The sequence below is a fragment of the Amblyomma maculatum genome, chromosome 4, assembly GCF_055883805.1.
Source record: "Amblyomma maculatum isolate TAMU_Amacu chromosome 4, ASM5588380v1, whole genome shotgun sequence".
Lineage (NCBI taxonomy): Eukaryota > Metazoa > Arthropoda > Arachnida > Ixodida > Ixodidae > Amblyomma > Amblyomma maculatum.
This window is the reverse complement of record NC_139347.1, coordinates 5538879-5556708: the sequence shown is the minus strand read 5'-3', so window position 1 is coordinate 5556708 and position 17830 is coordinate 5538879. Positions and strand designations below refer to the sequence as shown.

At 47.2% G+C, this 17830-nt stretch overlaps 1 protein-coding gene across 1 annotated transcript in view; it reads left to right on the top strand.

The window, feature by feature from the left end:
* LOC146190237 (cell adhesion molecule Dscam1-like) overlaps positions 1-17830 on the top strand; it is a 217897-nt gene that overhangs the window by 126383 nt on the left and 73684 nt on the right. Inside the window, exons 3-6 of the mRNA XM_084599752.1 lie at positions 6439-6585; positions 9058-9175; positions 16587-16762; positions 17138-17428. Coding sequence (XP_084455878.1) covers positions 6439-6585; positions 9058-9175; positions 16587-16762; positions 17138-17428 — 732 coding nt within the window. The remainder of the gene's footprint in view (positions 1-6438; positions 6586-9057; positions 9176-16586; positions 16763-17137; positions 17429-17830) is intronic.

Genomic DNA, 17830 nt, shown 5'->3' with positions numbered 1-17830 from the left:
GGTTCTCGTCTCAAGACCAGGCAATAAAGAAAAAAAAAGCCGGGTGGTGCAGTGGTAAGACGCCCGACTACTGTTCTGAAGTACCTGGGTTCGAACCCGACCTCGAACCAAAGCACAGTGAATGACTGAAAAACTTTTGCAGCGAAAGGGAATTCTCTCGGCGTGGGTGGGACCCTTAGTCAGGGGCCCCAGTGGCCTTTGCCGTCCTGCGCGCTCTGTCGATCAGTTAGAGCTGGTCATCAGGCGTTGAGCAGGACAGCGCAGCCTCTCACTGCTCCGGTGCAGGTGTGGTGTGTATTGGCGCTACATGTGCTTTCATTGCGAAAGCAATACTACTTTCACTTTTCAGCCCATCGCGTAGCGAGGGGTAGCTACCATTGACTTTAAGCGTGACCTTTGGCGCGCCGCCAAGCACAGCTGCGCAAAAACAGGGGCCCCAACTCGCGCCGTCAACTCGCAAGGTGGTAGCTACCAACCGCGGCCTAACTCCCGCTCCTACTGCAGCTACCGCCGGGGGTGCAACGTTGGATACTATAGGAGGGGGCTGAGCGGCAGGTGGAACCAACGCAGTCTCCAGGGATGCTTTCATTTCTGCGGGCGTAAAGAATGCCGTTGCAGCCGGTACCGGAGCGGCAGGCGTACATTAAGCCTTAGCCTCGACCACAACAAAGTATATCGTTGCAGCCACGGCACTCCTTGCCTCGCTACTAGTTATACATAGAATAACCAGATAGCACCCCGCAATAAAAAAAATAGCTGAACCATATGCCGTGGCCAGAGTGAATCACTGCATAACCATAAGCATAAGCACAAGCACCACAACCAACTACACCACCAGCTGAACCTAGGCGTAGCTATAGCTATTGCTTTCGCAATTACCAGGGTTAACGAAGCTAAGCCACTGCCAATTTTTGACCCGCCCATGTAACATGGTAGAGTGTAGGGGGCTTGCCGCATAGTAGCCATTTATTCTCGTATGTTGTTGTGGCTGTAGGAAAAAGAAAATGCACGGGCCTGCTACTGGCTCTGTAGCTGAGCCACCTAGAATGACTGGTTTATAGGAAGGGAAAGGCGCGGTAACTGTCTCACTTGTTTTCTGTGGACACCTCAACCGCGCCGTAAGGGAAGGGAGAAAGGTGGAGATGAAAGTGGAAAGAGGGAGAGAGAGAGGAGCCGTAGTGGAGGGCTACGGAGTAATTCCGACCACCTGTGGATCTTTAACGTGCGCTGACGCCGCCCAGCACGCGGATAACTATTCCTTTCGCCTCCATTGACACGCAGCCACCGAGGTCGGGTTCGAACCCGGGTACTCCGGCACAGTAGTCGGGCGTCTTACTACAGCACCACCCCGGCGGGGCAGCTGAGCCACCTACGCTTTTAGGCCGTCATTGCACCTGCCACTGCTTCGCTGGTGGACGACGACTGTTGTAGCTGCGCGCGTTCTTCTTGCCCCTCTTCTTTTCCTTTCCTCTCTTCTATCCGCACGAGGCAGATGTGCCACCTACGCTGCGTAGTGCGGATAGAAGAGAAGACAGGAAAAGAAGAGGGGAGAGAAAGACGCGCCCAGCTACAAGAGCCGTCCTCCACCACCCAAGCAGTGGCGGGTGCAATGACGGCCTACAACAGAAAAATTGGTGGCAGGGTAGTTCGAGCAGACAACGGCGTCAGATGTCGGGCAGACGTCTGCCCGATGTCCAGGCTTGAAGCATATGTAGCGGACGTGCCGCGATGATCGGTAGGGGTAGCAACGCGTCTCGTCGCAGTAGTAATAAACGTAGTGGGGGACGATCTCGCCTTCGAATGTTGTGACGGCGCTTTAAGATTTTCCAAGCATTCGTGCATAAATGATTTGCACTCCTGTACTCACCTATGGGGCTGAAACTTGGAGGCTAAGCAGGCGAGTTCTACTTAAGTTGAGGACAACCCAGAGGGCTATGGAACGAAAAAGGTAGGAGTAACATTAAAAGATAGGAAGCGTGCAGAGAGGGTCAGAGAAATAACTCGTTACCGACATTCTAGCGGAAATTAAGAAGAAAAAAAAACTGATTGATTTATAGGAAGGGAGAGGCGGTCAGGTTATTTTTTTTATTAAAAAACTGATTAATTTATAGGAAGGGAAAGGCGCGGTAACTGTCTCACTTGTTTTCTGTGAGACAGTTACCGCGCCTAGCGTTTCGTCGGGCCGACGGCCCGACGCCGCTAGGCTTATAGCGCGGCGTTCTCCGCTTTGGATCTGCGAATAGCCAGATGGTGAAATTTGGACTTACGGATGAAAATCTGTTATCAGCGGATTCAGCTGGATTTATGGAATTCAATGGAGTATCCCACGTTCTGTAGCGTTGAGGTTTTCCGGGTAAGATGTGCCGTCGGAGTAGGAGCTCATGCGAAGCGCGTCCGCTCCATCTGGTCCCGTAGCGGAGGGTCCCCTGCGGAAGCAAGGTACCCGGCGGCGAAGTCGACCACCGGCAGCTGCGTTTTGATGGAGGTGAAATGGAGAGATGTCCGCGAGCTATACGATGTCAGTGAATGTTGAAGATCTCCAGGTGGTCGAAATCAATCTGTTTTAGGCAGAATCCACTTTCATGCCCCTGCGCATGCAATGCTAGCAGATACTTTCCTGGCCCTTTCTCACCGTTGTCTCCCCCCCCCCCCCTTATGTAACGTCCTTGATAGGGATCTTTAAGGGAATATAAATGATGATGACTCCACTTAGATAGCTCTCCGCGGCGGCGCGAGAATCCTCATCAGTGGTTCTCAACAGGCTATACGGAACTGTTATGCTGGCCTTATCTTTTGCCAAGCGTTGCACAGTCTATTTTCTACTTCACCATCTTCCACCTCTCGCGTACTTGTTTGGGCTCCAGCCCACGAGTCGCTCAGCGGAAACGCCCAGGCGCAAACTTTACCCAGATATGTCAGCCGCCTAGCCAAGTGTATGATCCGCCACCCTGCTTTCCCTGACCCTAATATCTCACATGCTTCTCTACTCAACAATTACACAGACATCCTCCACCACTACCGACTCAAACTGCCCATATCCTCCCGCACACCGCGATCTACCAAAACCACAGGGCGTCCAATAGTGCAAACTACAGAACAGGCAGTTTTCCGCTCCCCTTCTTATACACCCGGATCTTTACTTAACAGATACCTTCCATGCGCAAACACTGCTCAACTTGTTCGGCTCTCATACATATGGCGTGGGCTTGTACGTAGTAACATATACATTACAACGCCGGTTTGTCCAGAACGCGGTGGAGGCCGCGAGATCCCAATGGATAGCAGCTGACATCCTCTAAACCAGCGTAATCTGTCCTTTTACTGGTCCCCTGCTTTTGGGCGAAAGAAAGAGTTTACCACCATTCCCAGTGCGAATAACCTTATGCTCCTCTCCGCGCCGGCGCGCGCATCTGCTTAGATGCCGCTACCCTTTTCCTCCTCTCTGCAGTGAGCGCATCGGCGGAATGTCTGTTGAACGGCACAGCTGGTTGCCACGGTTACAGAGCATGCGCAATTGCTGCTTGTGCCACGTCACGCGTCCGCCGTAAGACCAAGGCGGTCTGAGATGCCGCTACCTTCCTCTTCCTCTCTGTAGCGAGCGCCGCGGCCGTACACCTATGGAACGGCGCAGCTGGTTGCCATGGTTACGGCGCATGTACGTGCGACGTCATGCGCCGCGCGTTGGAGGAGCCGGTGGTCGGGCGCAAGACCGACTTAAATACAGACCTGCACAGAAAACGGGGTCCTATGGGACCTCGTACGCCAACTTTCGTTACCTTTCTCGCCGTTGAGGGCGCTCGGTTGACCTGTTCGTCTGTCATTTTCATCATCATCAAATCACAAATTAATATAAAGAAACTGTATCCAAATTGAAAAAAAAAAAGATCTTTGCCCGAGTTATACTTCGAAAATTTTGCTTTTTTGTATTTTAGCAAAGAGTGTTTATTTTTACAACGTTTTTCTCTCGCCAGAAGACATACCGCGATTCCGCTTTGTACGACGGCACTGCAGTTACTCGCTGCACATGCGCAGAACAGATGTTTGTGCATTACAGCGTGGACAGATAATTAAACTATAACGACGAAGAAAAATGACAGAATTAATAGACCCTTTTTATATACAGGTGTACAGTAGCGCTAGGCTACCCGTCGTGTTCGTTTCCTAGCGGCGAAGGCTATGAACTAGAAGGTGCGCGCTGGAGCAGTGCTATCTGTGCAGGTCTGTATTTCAGTCGGTCTTGGTCGGGCAGCCGTACACCTCTCCGCCGGCTGAACCGGTTACCATGGTAGCAGCGCATGTGCAGTATCTGCCTTTTGGAGGCACCGGCGAAAACCGAAAACCTAACCCAGTGTAGCTCAGCTTCTAATAATAAGACCTCCCCTGATGGGGCTTGGTAAGATGCCCGACTACTGTGCCGGAGTGCCTGGAGATAATTGTTTTAGAATCAGTGTGAGTAGCTGCCAGCGCAATGGCGACCTCCTCCGCGTGGGTTATGTCACGGGCGCGAAATGTAGGCGAAACGAAGATGCGTTCGTGTGCTGTGCGATGTCAGCGCACGTTAAAGATCCCAGGTGGTCTAAATTACTCCGTAGCCCTCCACTACGGCTCCTCTTTCTCTCTTTCCACTTTCACTCCTACCTTCCTCTCTTCCCTTACGGCGCGGTTGAGGTGCCCACAGAAAACAAGTGAGACAGTTCCGCGCCTTTCCCTTCCTATAAATCAAATTAATCCCCTGATGGGGCTGGGGCAGGTAGGTCACTGCCTCTTGCGGCGGGGGCTGGACTGCAACCACGGCGGCTGTTGTTGCGGCGCGCGAGTCTTTCTTTCCCTCTTCCTTTTCTTTCTTCTCTATTTTCTCTTCCACTTCCACGAGGCATCCACTTTCACTGCCACCTTACTCCCTTCCCTTAGGACGCGGTTGCGGTGTCCACAGAAAACAAGTGAGACAGTTACCGCGCCTTTCCCTTCCTATAATAAATCAGTTTTTTTTTTTATAATAAATCAGGCAGCGGAGCTGGCTCAGATACAAAGCCAGTAGCAGGCCCGAGCATTTTCTTTTCCTTCTTCCTACAGCCACACCAACAACAACAGCTTCTAATAATAATAAAAATAATTGATTCAGAGGAAGAGAAAGGCGCAATATCTGTCGCACTTGTTGCTGTGGGCACCTGAACCGCGCCGTAAGGGAAGGGTGGAAGATGGGAGTGAAAGTGGAAAGATAGAAAGAGGAGCCGTAGTGGAGGGTATATAATTGGTTAACAGGAAGGGAAAGGCACAGTATCTGTCACACTTGTGTCTGTGGACACCTGAACCGCGCGGTAAGGGAAGGGAGGAAGGGGGAGTTAAAGTGGAAAGAGAGAAAGAGGAGCCGCAGTGGAGGGCTACGGAGTAATTTCGACCCCCTGGGGATTTTAACGTGCGCTGACATCGCACGTCAGGGTTATGGAGTAATTTTGACCACCTGGGGATCTTTAACGTGCTCTGGTATGCTAAAGTTTCAATGCAACAGCAGGGACGTGAACCGTTTAAGTGTAGAAATCTTTAATAATAATAATAATAACTTTATTTACCATCAGCGTTTACATGATGGCGAGAGCCTGGAGTAAAAGCTGCCTTACGGCAGCTGTCAAGGCCTCAAGCTCCTCACTTTGGCAATGGTACAGGTGCGGACAAGTAAACGGAGCATGCTAATCCGTTCAAATTAAAATCACGCTTTTTGCACTGTAGATAAGAAAACAATATTTGTCCAAGTAAAATGGCACTGGCGTCTACTACCGTATCGCACGTATCATGACTGCCAATTTTATTCGTGCAACACGTGAAAAATGTTAGAAGCAAATTGCATGCTCCGTTTACTTTTGTCCGCAGGGGTACATCTGCAGCCTCGTATAACCAGTTCCCTATATTCTTTTTTTTTTTTTCGTTTGAAAAGTCGGCAGTAGCGTCCATTTCTGCGGCTATCCGCTCTTTTAAATTCGGTGCTTGACCGTATGAACAACTTCAGTCGACTCGTTGATAACTTAGGCAAACAAGAAGTTGCCAACTAGGCCTGATAGGTGCATAGAGTGCGCCTGCGCGACATTTTGTGCGTGATGCATGCATGCGGGTATTATATCCTTTCTCAACCTTTTTTTTCTTGTTTGGAATTTTATGTAAGACAGCAAGCGTCACTGACGTCACGCCTAAATCTTCGAATTCTGTTTATCTGAATTGTCTTCTCTAAATCTGGTCCAGTACTAAATTTATTAAAGAACAGAGGTACAGCCAAAGTATTTACATAAGGAATTCTCTTCTAACTGCAGTACAGGGGCTTGCGGTCCCAGAATAAAATACGCAAGAGAAGTTGATAATACTGCGCTGTGTCTGCAGAGACTCGGTGGGGTGTTTTCGAGTACTATGTGGTGAAATGATTTTTATGTTGCCATTTTGTTTATCCAGGTGACTATGTAGTCACGAGTGACGGTCAGCTGTACATCAGAGAGGCACGTGACGCCGAAGAAGTTCTTCGTTACCGTTGCCACACAGAGAACACCCTCACCAGGAGGAAGAAGACAAGCATCAACTTTGTCCGTCTTCTTCTCAGAGGTTTGTGCGAAATGAGGTGGTACCGCTGTGTATGTGTGCACATCTATTATTTTAGAAGGGCAGGCCCTTGTATTTTCCGCCGCAAACGTCGTGAGAAGTACAATATCCAGAGTGCTTATTTCTCAAGAGTAATTCAGTGAGCATAAAAATATTTGCAGATCGAACCTTTCAAGCCTAGATCGCTCTGCAAAACACCTATGCTTTATAAACACAAAGTACGCGCGTTTTAAAGAAGATATACCGCGTTGCGTGTAGTAAAGTGACAGTATTGAGGAAGAACAAAAACAAAAATGAACAAACGTTAAGAGGCAGCATATGTATGCAGATACTAAAGGTTAGCAAAGTAAGGCTACCTTAACAGCCTTATTCATTTTATCCTATCGCAGAAAACTGTTTAATCTCCATTTCGTTTCAATACTCTGTATTCCTGAAGAGCTCCTAGTCGAAGACAAAAAGTAGAAAACTGTTACGAGCAGCAAAACACCCATAATAAAAAAATAAGAAAAGAGCTTCACTGTGAACTGACCACATTACAACACCGCGACAATGTCTGTCAGTTCTAGTAGACTAATGCTACCACATTTTCGACTGGCCTGAACTTAGACCACCCTTCAATGTCCGGGAAGAGATATATTGCCAGCCATAACGTTTGAATTCTATCGCACCAGGCACTTGTTGTGAACACAAGCGTGCGTTTTGATATACGGCCTCTGAACTTGGGACCAAGGGCACCGTATGATATTCAGCTGCCCATAAAACACTAGCTCATACGGGAAGAGCAGGAATACACAGCACAGCGTTACGACTTCTGGCTTCGAAAGCGAAATAGCTGCCTGCAATTTGTCTACAGAAAAAAAAAAAAAACATAAAGCATCCATTTCTTTTTTTTATGGATATGCTGATTTTCGCTCCGTGAAAAATTGTCACCACGCGCAACAGCCAGAAATATTAGTTCATTGTCATTTTTCTTGTTCCTCGCAAGATATTAGAATTTTGCACTCGCAAGCAAACTACGTAAAATTTATGGCGGTGTTTTAAACGGGGAACTAAACGTGATTTACACAGGTCGAAAAACTTCACAGTAATGCTTCACTCATTCCATCCCTTGTTTGCATATTTGAACTAAATGGAGAAATTATTACAATTTTGAGTACTGCCACTTGAGAGCGCAGCTAAGTGTCGACGGTGCACTAGGCAGCTGTGCTTTGTTGAATTGCGCAAGTGATTTGAAGCATGATGCTAAGGAATGAAACTGGCTCAAGTGAGCACCATACTACGCTATTTTAAGTATTGTTGTCATCGAGCAACAACTGTCCAGCTCCAAGCAGTGAAGTTAATGTCGCTCGTCATGCTTATTTTTTCCGTTCTGTGGGGTCACATGTAAGGCACGTGGACCAATACAGAAGTACACGCGAGCTCATTGTCGGGATTTCATGCGCATTTTCTGTTCAACCGAGCTTTCATCACAGGGATACTCCACTCTCACCTCCCTTAGTACCCTCTCCTCGGTCCCTGCATTCCCTTTTACTGCTTTTTTTTGCCCAACGCCTTTTCGGTTAAAACATCGTCGTGGCTGCTGAAAAACATAGGAACGAGGTATAAATACTGTATCTCCATAGCCACTACCACCCCCGTTTCCGAAAAAAGAATATGGAGAATTCAAACAAGTTTTAAGGCAGGCCTATCAACTTGTTGCTTCATACTGTCATCGCTAAAAGATAAATGAATGAGATCTCCGTTAGTAAAGATTTACAGCCGCAACTAAATCATGGGAATGGCGAATGGAAGCTGAATCGTCTTTTATAGCATAGACAAATAACTATGTCAAAATTTATTTGTTTCAAAGTACGTCCTTAGAACACAATATAATACATATTTTGCATCAGCGGTCTTGTACCTATACTGTTGAGGTGCGGGATAAGAAATATAGAAATTAGAAGAGCGTGCGCTCACCAAAAAGCAAGCGCCTTATTTTTCTGGGTCAAGGCTTTGCATATTCCCTATTCAGTACATCTTACTTTGTAGGTCGAACTCCGAAGTATGTCCCCTATTGCGTTCAAAACGGAGACACGAGGCAACCCGCATGCAATAGAACGCCAAGAGAATTGATTATTTGTCTTCAGAGAAGAAATTAGGTTCAAAAGGAGAAGAATGACAAGCAAGTTTACAATACGTGAATAAATTACACGAAACGTTTCCGATATGAGAAACTGAGACTGACAGATGAGTGTAGAAAAGGTGAAAGGAACTGTATTGGAAAAACATGCTCACCTATTTTAGCGGTTCACTTGACCACTGAAGCTAAGATCAGCCGGTCGTTAAAGATTCAGTTTGCAGAAACTTGGACTAAGGCGGCCCGCAAAAGTAGAAATATTGCAGACTGATTATAGGATAACACGATTTCAGCATGAACATGCCTCTTGATGTGAGAATTCAGTTTATGGTATTTCCGTTATATTTTTTTTCTTTCAGAGGCGGTCGCTACGCAGATTCCATCCATTGTGCACCGAAGCAACCCTGCCACCGCGGATCTTGGGCAGAGCGCCGATTTACTTTGCGTTGCCGAGGGTGTTCCGGCACCGGCTTATAGGTCGGCTGTGTTTAACTCATTTTCTTCTCTCTTATTCTTTCTATATGTTTTGGTGTTTCTAGCATATTTGTTTTTCTTATCGTATTCAGCAAGGCTTTAGTTTGTGCATGAATGTTTACTTTTCATTTGGACTAGGACCCATTACCTTCTGGAATGGAATAGAAATGTCCGCTTTCTTGAACATCCTATCCTTTTTGACAGATCATGACCATTGTTGTGGTGTTCCCTTTGAAATACAGATGATTATTTTATAGTCCCTCATAGCGCATGCAACTTTATTTTTGAACGGGGAGCTTTAAGGCTACAAATGAGAACCGGGCGTCTCCGGCGGCAGATTTATCTTGAGGCAAATTGGATCGGTCACATATGTTCTAATACGGAAGTCAAAGAAAACAACCGGTAAAGCGCGATTACAAGGTATTAACCTGAATGTAATGTTGTTATGGCTCGTAAGTAAATTTACGGTGCTGAAAATATTATTAAGGTAAGTTGGGTTTTGAGTCAGACCATATAACCCTAGCCTGTCCCTTTCTTTCTTAACGCGCTACTTTATACAGTGCATCAGGATTATGTTTACAATAAATGGTCAAAATACTTGAAAAGGTGTCATTTCAAATTAATATAGTCATGTTTTCCCTCAAGGCGTTTTCTCGACAGGTTCTTTCGACTAAAATAAAGTACTGGTAGTAAAGACGTTATTGAGGCGCAACACGTAGGCGTTTATACATCGACGGCCTACTGGACGAGCAGTCGCTGTTCTTCCCCTCAGCACCAAGCCAGTCCACCCAGGTCCAGATAGTATGGGAGGAGGTGGGAAAGAATCCCCATTGCAATGCAACCGGACATGAAAATAGCCAGTGTGAAAGGTTGGCATAAGGGGAAGGGCAGTTGGGGCATGATGGATCACGACGGAATTTGTAGAGATATAGCCGTGCAGGGGTTATGAGTGTATTCAACTGTATTTGCCGAAGGATATGAGCCTCCCGAACGGAAAGATTAGGATGAGGGTCTGGGTAGAGCTTGCAGTCTAAGTGAGCAGCATTGTAATATTCGCTGATGGTGGCAAGAAGAGACAGTCTGGACCCGCGCTCCAAGGATCTTGGCCAGGGGATAAACGGTGCCCAGTTACGAGTTTCACGGGCGAGCTGGCTCGCCAGCTCATTGCCGTCAATCCCCGAGTGTCCAGGGATTCATCGGAGAAAGACGGGGTAGGGCAGCAGCGCAACAAGTGCAACCTCGAGCTCCGTGGACAGAAGACGTGTTAGTATTTTAGATTGAATAGCACGGATAGCAGCCTGGAAGTCGGTGTATATATTATACTGAGGCAAAGGTGGGAGAGAATGGAAACATTGAATGGCATGAATGATGGAGAGGACCACAAGCGAGATAATATCCGGAGGGTGGAGAAAGGAGCCGCTGGTGTGGGTGACAGGGGTAGATCATCATCATAATCATCATCATCAGCAGCAGCAGCAGCCTGACAATACCCACTGCAGGGTGAAGGCCTCTCCCATATTTCTCCACTTAACCCGGATCTGTGCTACCCCTACCATTTTTCGTTCCATAGCAATCTGGGTTGTCCTCAGCTTAAGTAGAACTCTCTTGGTTAGCCTCCACGTTTCAGCCCCATAGGTGAGTACAGGCAAGATGCAACTGTTGTATACTTTCGTCTTGAGCGATACCGGTAAGCTGCCAGTCATAATCTGCGAGTGCGAGCAGCGAGTTTCCTGGAGGAGAAGGAAGTGGGGCAGAGAGGGGAGAGTAAGAAGATACTGGTGTAATGGAGTGCGGTTGGTATTGAGATTGCGACAGTTCTACTGAATTATATTGATATCCTAAATGTTGACATCTAATTTACCTATGGGGCTGAAACGTGGAGACTAACCAAGAGAATTCTACTTAAGTTGAGGACAATCCAGAGGGCTATGGAACGAAAAATGGTTGGGGTAACATTAAGAGATAGGAAGCGTGCTGAGTGGGTCAGAGAAATAACTCAAGTTACCGACATTCTAGTGGAAATTAAGTAGAATATAAGGACATGGGCAGGACATGTAGTGCGAAGAGAGGATAACCGATGGTCGCTTACGGTAACAAACTGGATTCCAATGGAAGAAAAGCATAGCAGGGGGCGGCAGAAAGTTAGGTGGGCGGATGAGATGAGATTAAGAAGTTCGCAGGGGTCAAGTGGATGCAGCTAGCACAGAACCGGGTTAAGTGGAGATATTTGGAAGAGGCCTTCGCCCTGCAGTGGGTATAGTCAGGCTGATGATGATGATGATGGTGAACTAATTTGATTGCGCTGTGGCGTGCCATCGCGCTTCTTTGGGGGAGGTGGAAGAGAGTCAGTGATGGTTTGCAGTGAAGTCTGAAAGGTGGAGATCAAAGTAAGATGCGTTCAACCTGAACGTTGACGTCAGTATTGAGGCTATTGAGTTTGGCATCAACTTGGGTTATAGCCGCCTCATGTTGTTGGAGGCGGCGCTCAAAATCAGACTGGTATTCGAGACAGTCAGCGACGACATTCTCTATGTTTGAGAATTTGGAATCTTTTGTAGTCAGTAGCTGATCCATGCGAGCCTCTAGAGCATATACGCGGCGATCGATGCTGTTGAGATCTTGTTTGAGGGTGCTTATGGACACTTCCAAACTAGCCCTACGTAGCTCAAGAGTATAAAAGCGTTCTTCAATAAAGGACGGAGGAGGGGGCGAGTGCAAAATGAGTGACTGTGGAGATGATTGGAGAGAGTAAAGAGGCTTGGGAATCGGACGCGTCGGACATTGTCGAGATGGAGCGTACCCGAGCTGAAGCTGGGAAGTGCCTGTGTTACTGCTGCGTAGGGAACGTGAGGGGAATAGAACATGCATGCTCTGCAAGAGGAGGATAGCCATCGTTTATAGGGGCTGCGGTGGAGCCGGCTGAGTGGCCTGGCGAAGGTTGACACGCTGTTGGTAGGCGTTCTTGGCACACTCCTTGTTTTTCTGCATATAGTAGGTATAGTAGGGGCAACTAGGGGTCAGAGTATCATGCTCATTTGTCTGGTGGTGCCGGCACCAGGGCTGCGTGCACTCGTGGACAAAGGGCAGCGGGGAGATGTGTGAAGTGCACTTGGGGCAGTTAACAGTGGCACTAGAGCAATGACGTGCGCGGTGGCCAATCTCGAGACAGCGCGTACATGCAGGAACGCGGGGTTTGTGAGGGCGCCATCGAAATGCTGCTCGACGAAAGTAAACAGTGCGGGGGATGACAGTACCAGCAAATTCAATTAGTACTGTTTCGGTGAGCGCTATCGTGCGTGGTTATGATATCGGCTGTGTATGTGTCTAGGTCCCTCATGAGATCGGCGGTCGAAAGGCCGCGTTCGACACCATGAATGACACTGAAGCAGGAAAGAGGAGGTTTGACAGGGTAGGGACGGACTTTCACAAGCTTACCGAAGAGATTGGTGTGGGTGATATGCAATAGAAGGTTGGCAGTGAGGTCAGAGTGCGTTTTCAGAAAGACCAGGTTCAGCACTGGCTTGGTCTCGAGGGTGAGGTCGTTACAGGAGCGTTCAGAGAGGTTGGCAGCATCGATTATAGTTTGAAACAGTTCGTAGGGTCGGGTGCGGGGGGAAAGGGTGCCAGGCGGTAGCTAGAGCCCGACCGATATTACGTCCAGGAGAGATCTTGCAGGTTTCGCAGCTTTGCGAGTGGCACCAACCGTTACCCAGCCGTCGTCCGGGGATGGAGTGAAGTCCATGGTCGGATGGAGTGCAGTAGCCGTGAGATCCAGCGGGTCAGAAGAGGCGCCTGCCGTCACTTCATTGAGAGGAGGCGAGTCTGAAGCAGACGACGCAGCTGGCGTGCCATGAGGCGGCGGCGGAAGCAAGGTCGTGGCTCGGGGATGTGCGTCTGAGGTGTATGGTCGAGGGTCGGCGGTGATGCGGCGGGTACAGGAGCCCCTTGCGGCTGGTACAGGTTACGGTCATGCATGCCTTGAGATGCGGGCTCGGAAGCGATGAGGCGGCGATGAGGCGGGTGCAGCATCCCTCTGTGGCTGATGCAGGGTGCGGTCAGGCATGCCGGCAGTCTGCGTTCCTGTAGGCTTAGCGCAGCGTGGCGCCGCTTCAGTCCTCTTAGAAGTCCTGGCTAGATGGTCGAAGGCCTGACCTTGGTAAAGATGGTATCATCAGGTTCTTTGGAACGTTAGGGATCGCTTGATGCGAGTCTCGAAGCAGAGTCGTTAAGTGGTGGGGGCTGAAAGAACGGAGTCCGTGAAGAAGCCATGGCGTACGTGTGGATAGCGCCACCAAGCGGCCCCCCTCCTAAGATAAAGGAAAGCCTTCTCTGTGTTGCGTTACATAAACGTACAACAAAAATTGAAAGTTAGATAGCAGTGAGTTATTTACAAAAATAACAGTGTTCATATCGGTGAAACGACACGCAAGCAACGCATCAAGTCGCTGATAAGGACCAGTTAACACTATTGCGTCATATCCTTAAGGCGCAGCTGAACTTCACCGCAGAAATTTCACTTGCGGGACGCAAAAAATTAAAATAAAGATACATTAAGAAGGAGGAGCGGCAACAGAGTCAAACAATACTATGGCTCGCCGACGTCTGGAGAATGTCCTTCCTTTAATTTCAAACAAGACAAAACACCAACGTTAGGCACCCTAAATGAAGTAGCGAAAATAGGTCGCACTGAATAGCTTAAAGATGTTCGAAATGCAATAGAATCGATGGTTTTTGCTTACGCAAGACTTTTTAGGCAAACGTATTCTAGAATTTCGTACCAAATTGCCCATCAGCCTGTGCTACTGTGTTTAATTCGACACAATGTCGGCTGTAAAGATAATAGTCCTTCAAGCTGAAAAGTACTGTCTTGGGAGGTAGAAGCGGCTTGCGTAACGAGCAGATCGGCTCTTCATTTTAGGCTTCTTAACATGCGAAAGCTTTAGTGCTCAGATGCCTAGTTAAGTCTCGTTAGCCCCGATACAATGACATGTAGAACGTACTTTTGTTCGCTGTTGAGGCTGCAGTCTGAATACGATAAACGGGCTGCATGCTTTTGACAAAGAGATGAAAAAGAATTCGATCGGCTACAGAGATGAATACACCAAGCTTGGACTTTACATTTTCTTTTAAACTGCATCTTTACTGACAATGAAATTGTGTTCATTTTGTTTGCCTCCAGGTCATGCGCGGCCAATGCATCAGATTGTTTTGTCACTTTCCTTAGGAGCGAGCAAATATCATCATCATCATCATCATCATCATCATCATCATCATCATCATCATCATCATCATCATCACCATCATCATCATCAGCCTGACTATACCCACTGCAGGGCGAAGGCCTCTCCCATATTTGTCCACTTAACCCGGTTATGTGCTAGTTGCATCCACTTGACCCCTGCGAACTTCTTAATCTCATCCGCCTACCTAACTTTCTGCCGTCCCCTGCTACGCTTTCCTTCCCTTGGAATCCAGTTTGTTACCCTCAGCGACTACCGGTTATCCTCTCTTCGCACTACATGTCCTGCCCATGTCCATTTCTTCTTAATTTCAACTAGAATGTCGGTAACATGAATTATTTCTCTGACCCACTGTGCACGCTTCCTATCTCTTAATGTTGCCCCTACCATTTTTCGTTCCATAGCCCTCTGGGTTGTCCTCAACTTAAGTAGAACTCTCTTGGTTAGCCTCCACGTTTCAGCCCCTTAGGTGAGTACAGGCAAGATGCAACTGTTGTATACTTTCCTCTTTAGCGATACCGGTAAGCTGCTAGTCATAATCTGCGAGTGCTTGCCAAATTCGTTCCATCCCAATTTTATTCTTCTTGTTATTTCCTTTTCATGGTCCGGATCTGCGGTTACTACCTGTCCTAAGTAGACATATTCGCCTACTACTTCCAGTACTTCGCTACCTAATGTAAACTGCTGTTCCTTCCCGAGGCTGTTGAAGATTACCTTAGTTTTCTGCATATTGGTTTTCAAACCTACCTTTCTACTTTTCCTGTCTAGGTCATCAATCATCATTTGCAGTTCATCCCCCGAGTTACTTAGCAAGGCAATGTCATCAGCAAATCGCAGATTACTGAGGTATTCTCCATCTACCCTTATCCCTAACTGCTTCCATTCCAAGTCTCTGAATACTTCCTCTAAACAAGCTGTGAATAGTACTGGGGAGATTGTGTCTCCTTGCCTAACACCTTTCTTTATCGGAATTTTGTCACTTTCGTTATGCAGAACTATGGTTGCTGTGCAGCCACTATATATATCTTCCAGCGCTTTCACGTACGGCTCGTCTACCCCCTGATTTCGCAATGCCTGCATCACCGCCGAGGTTTCAACTGAGTCAAATGCTTTTTCGTAATCAATAAATGCTATGTATAAGGGCTGGTTATATTCCGAGCATTTTTCTATTACCTGATTGATGGTATGGATATGATCGATAGTAGAGTACCGTTTCCGAAATCGTGCTTGATCCTTTGCTTGATTGCAGTCTAAGGTTGTCCTGCTTCTATTAGCAATTACCTTAGTAAATACCTTATACATAAATACCTTACAGGGAGCGAGAAAGCTACGTTACAACACTGGCATTGCAAAATAACAAATTCCAATTCCACTATTTTTGAATAAAAAATGCTATATATTATAAAGGCTTTTCGTTGTGTTACTAAATGAAATCGTATTTTTTTTTTTTTTGCTGTGGAGTTTTGAAGAAAGCATAGTCTGACTGACACTACTATTTAACACTTCCATCTAATTTGCTGCACAGTTCAAATGAAACGCCAGAACGTTTTGACAACACCACAATTATATTCACCAAACTATAGAGTGAACTTCTATTTGCATGCGCTTTCTAAAGGTGTTAACTTTTGTACCGTGTCTGTCTTCGAGGTATAGCGAGCAAGAGAATGACAGAAGGCAGTACCCCGTAACCAGAGAAAAATTTCGGTTGCCTAACCGGGACAGGAGAGTTAAAATATGAACTGTTTTTTTTTTTATTAAAAATACTTCATTACCTTAACTTCTTAAAATGTGTTTGTAGTCATTTTATGTGTTTCAAAGTCATAGAGATCCTGTTTAACAAAAAAGAATTAGGTAAAATGTTCCGTTCAAAGTCCAAAAAGCACACAGAACACAACGAGTCGCAACTAACTGACTTCACCTGTTAGAAATTTCGACCGATTTCTTGAAGTCCGCTAGCTACAAGCACCACATCTTAACCTGACCACTATGTAAAGCCCTCAATGCTCTGCGCGTATTCCCCCAACGCATCCCGTTTCCTTCCCCGACATCAACTCAACGTTCCGCAAATTACTGAAGCTAAGCGGAATTTTGGTGCAACGCCAAAATTGACGCTTGCTCTTTTTCACTGTTTTGTGCGCATGGAAAACACTATACCGCTGCCTTCTCTGTGACAGCTGGTACAGGCGTGAAGGTCAGCGGATGATGGTGCTGGAGCCCAGCGCTCGCGTTCGTCAAGTGGCAGGCGTGGTACAGTTTCGCGAAGTGGACGTCAACGACGCCGGAACCTACGTCTGCCTTGTCTCCAACAGCATGGGCGAGGCGCAAGCTGACATACAGCTTGTTGTCAAGCGTAAGTAGCCAAGCACATATGACGTGCGTTTTGGCATCCGAGTTTTCAGTTCCTTCGGCGACGGAAAACCAGATATACGACTTGTATTTCGAATTAGGTAAGCGAGAAACTAGAAGTAGAACGATTCCTGAGTTAGAACACTACTACAGCTCGGCGTCTACAATAACGCTGTTTGAAATGACCGCACGTTAGTTCCGAAACAAACTTTCCCGAATAGCTTTACAGAATACGCAACGTTCTAAGGAAACGAATCAAGTAGTTCCCTGTCATGGTCTTCCTTTTTATTCATCTTAATACTTGGTGATTTTACGGCTTACTTCAATAAAAATTAATTTTGTGCGTCTGATTTGAGCCAACGCCCCTTGTTTGTTCCAGCGAAGCCTTGGGTGACAGTAAGCCCTGGCCACGTCCGAGCCGAGGTCGGGCACGCAGCCGCCTTCCGCTGCAACGCCTCAGGCATGGACTTGGGTCTGCTGGACGACACGAGTCTCGAGTGGCGCCATAATGGCCGTAGAGTGGTTCCGGCACCACAGGTGGCAGGATCTGGCCGATCTCGCATACTCCACCTGCCGTTCATCCGGCGACAGGACCACGGAATGTACCAGTGCTTCGTAAGGCTGTCACCGACACGCACTGTTCAAGCGCCCGCGGAACTTATTGTCGGAGGTGAGATTTGCAATCCACGCATTTTGTAACGATTTCTAGAACGTTTAAGCGGGTGCAAAGCTGTCTAAAAAAAAAAAAAGACTGCAGTACAACGAAGGCTTCTATCTAACCCTCTTTTAGCTACCATTCCTGATAGCCTTTATTGAATCGTCCGAAGAAAGCACAGCAGGGATCAGGCTTATGACATGCGGGAGATAACTCAGTTTCCGAGACTGCGGTGCATATCCGGAGAAATTATAGACAAATATATCACCAGGAAGAACTGGCCCGTTTAACCGAAATGTTGATGAAAACATATGTTGGCATAGTCATGAATGCTTCCCGCTGAATGTGTTTTTTGTAATATTGGACCGACCCCCTTCTTTTTGCTTCCAAATCAAGCGGCTGAAGACTTTGTAAGCA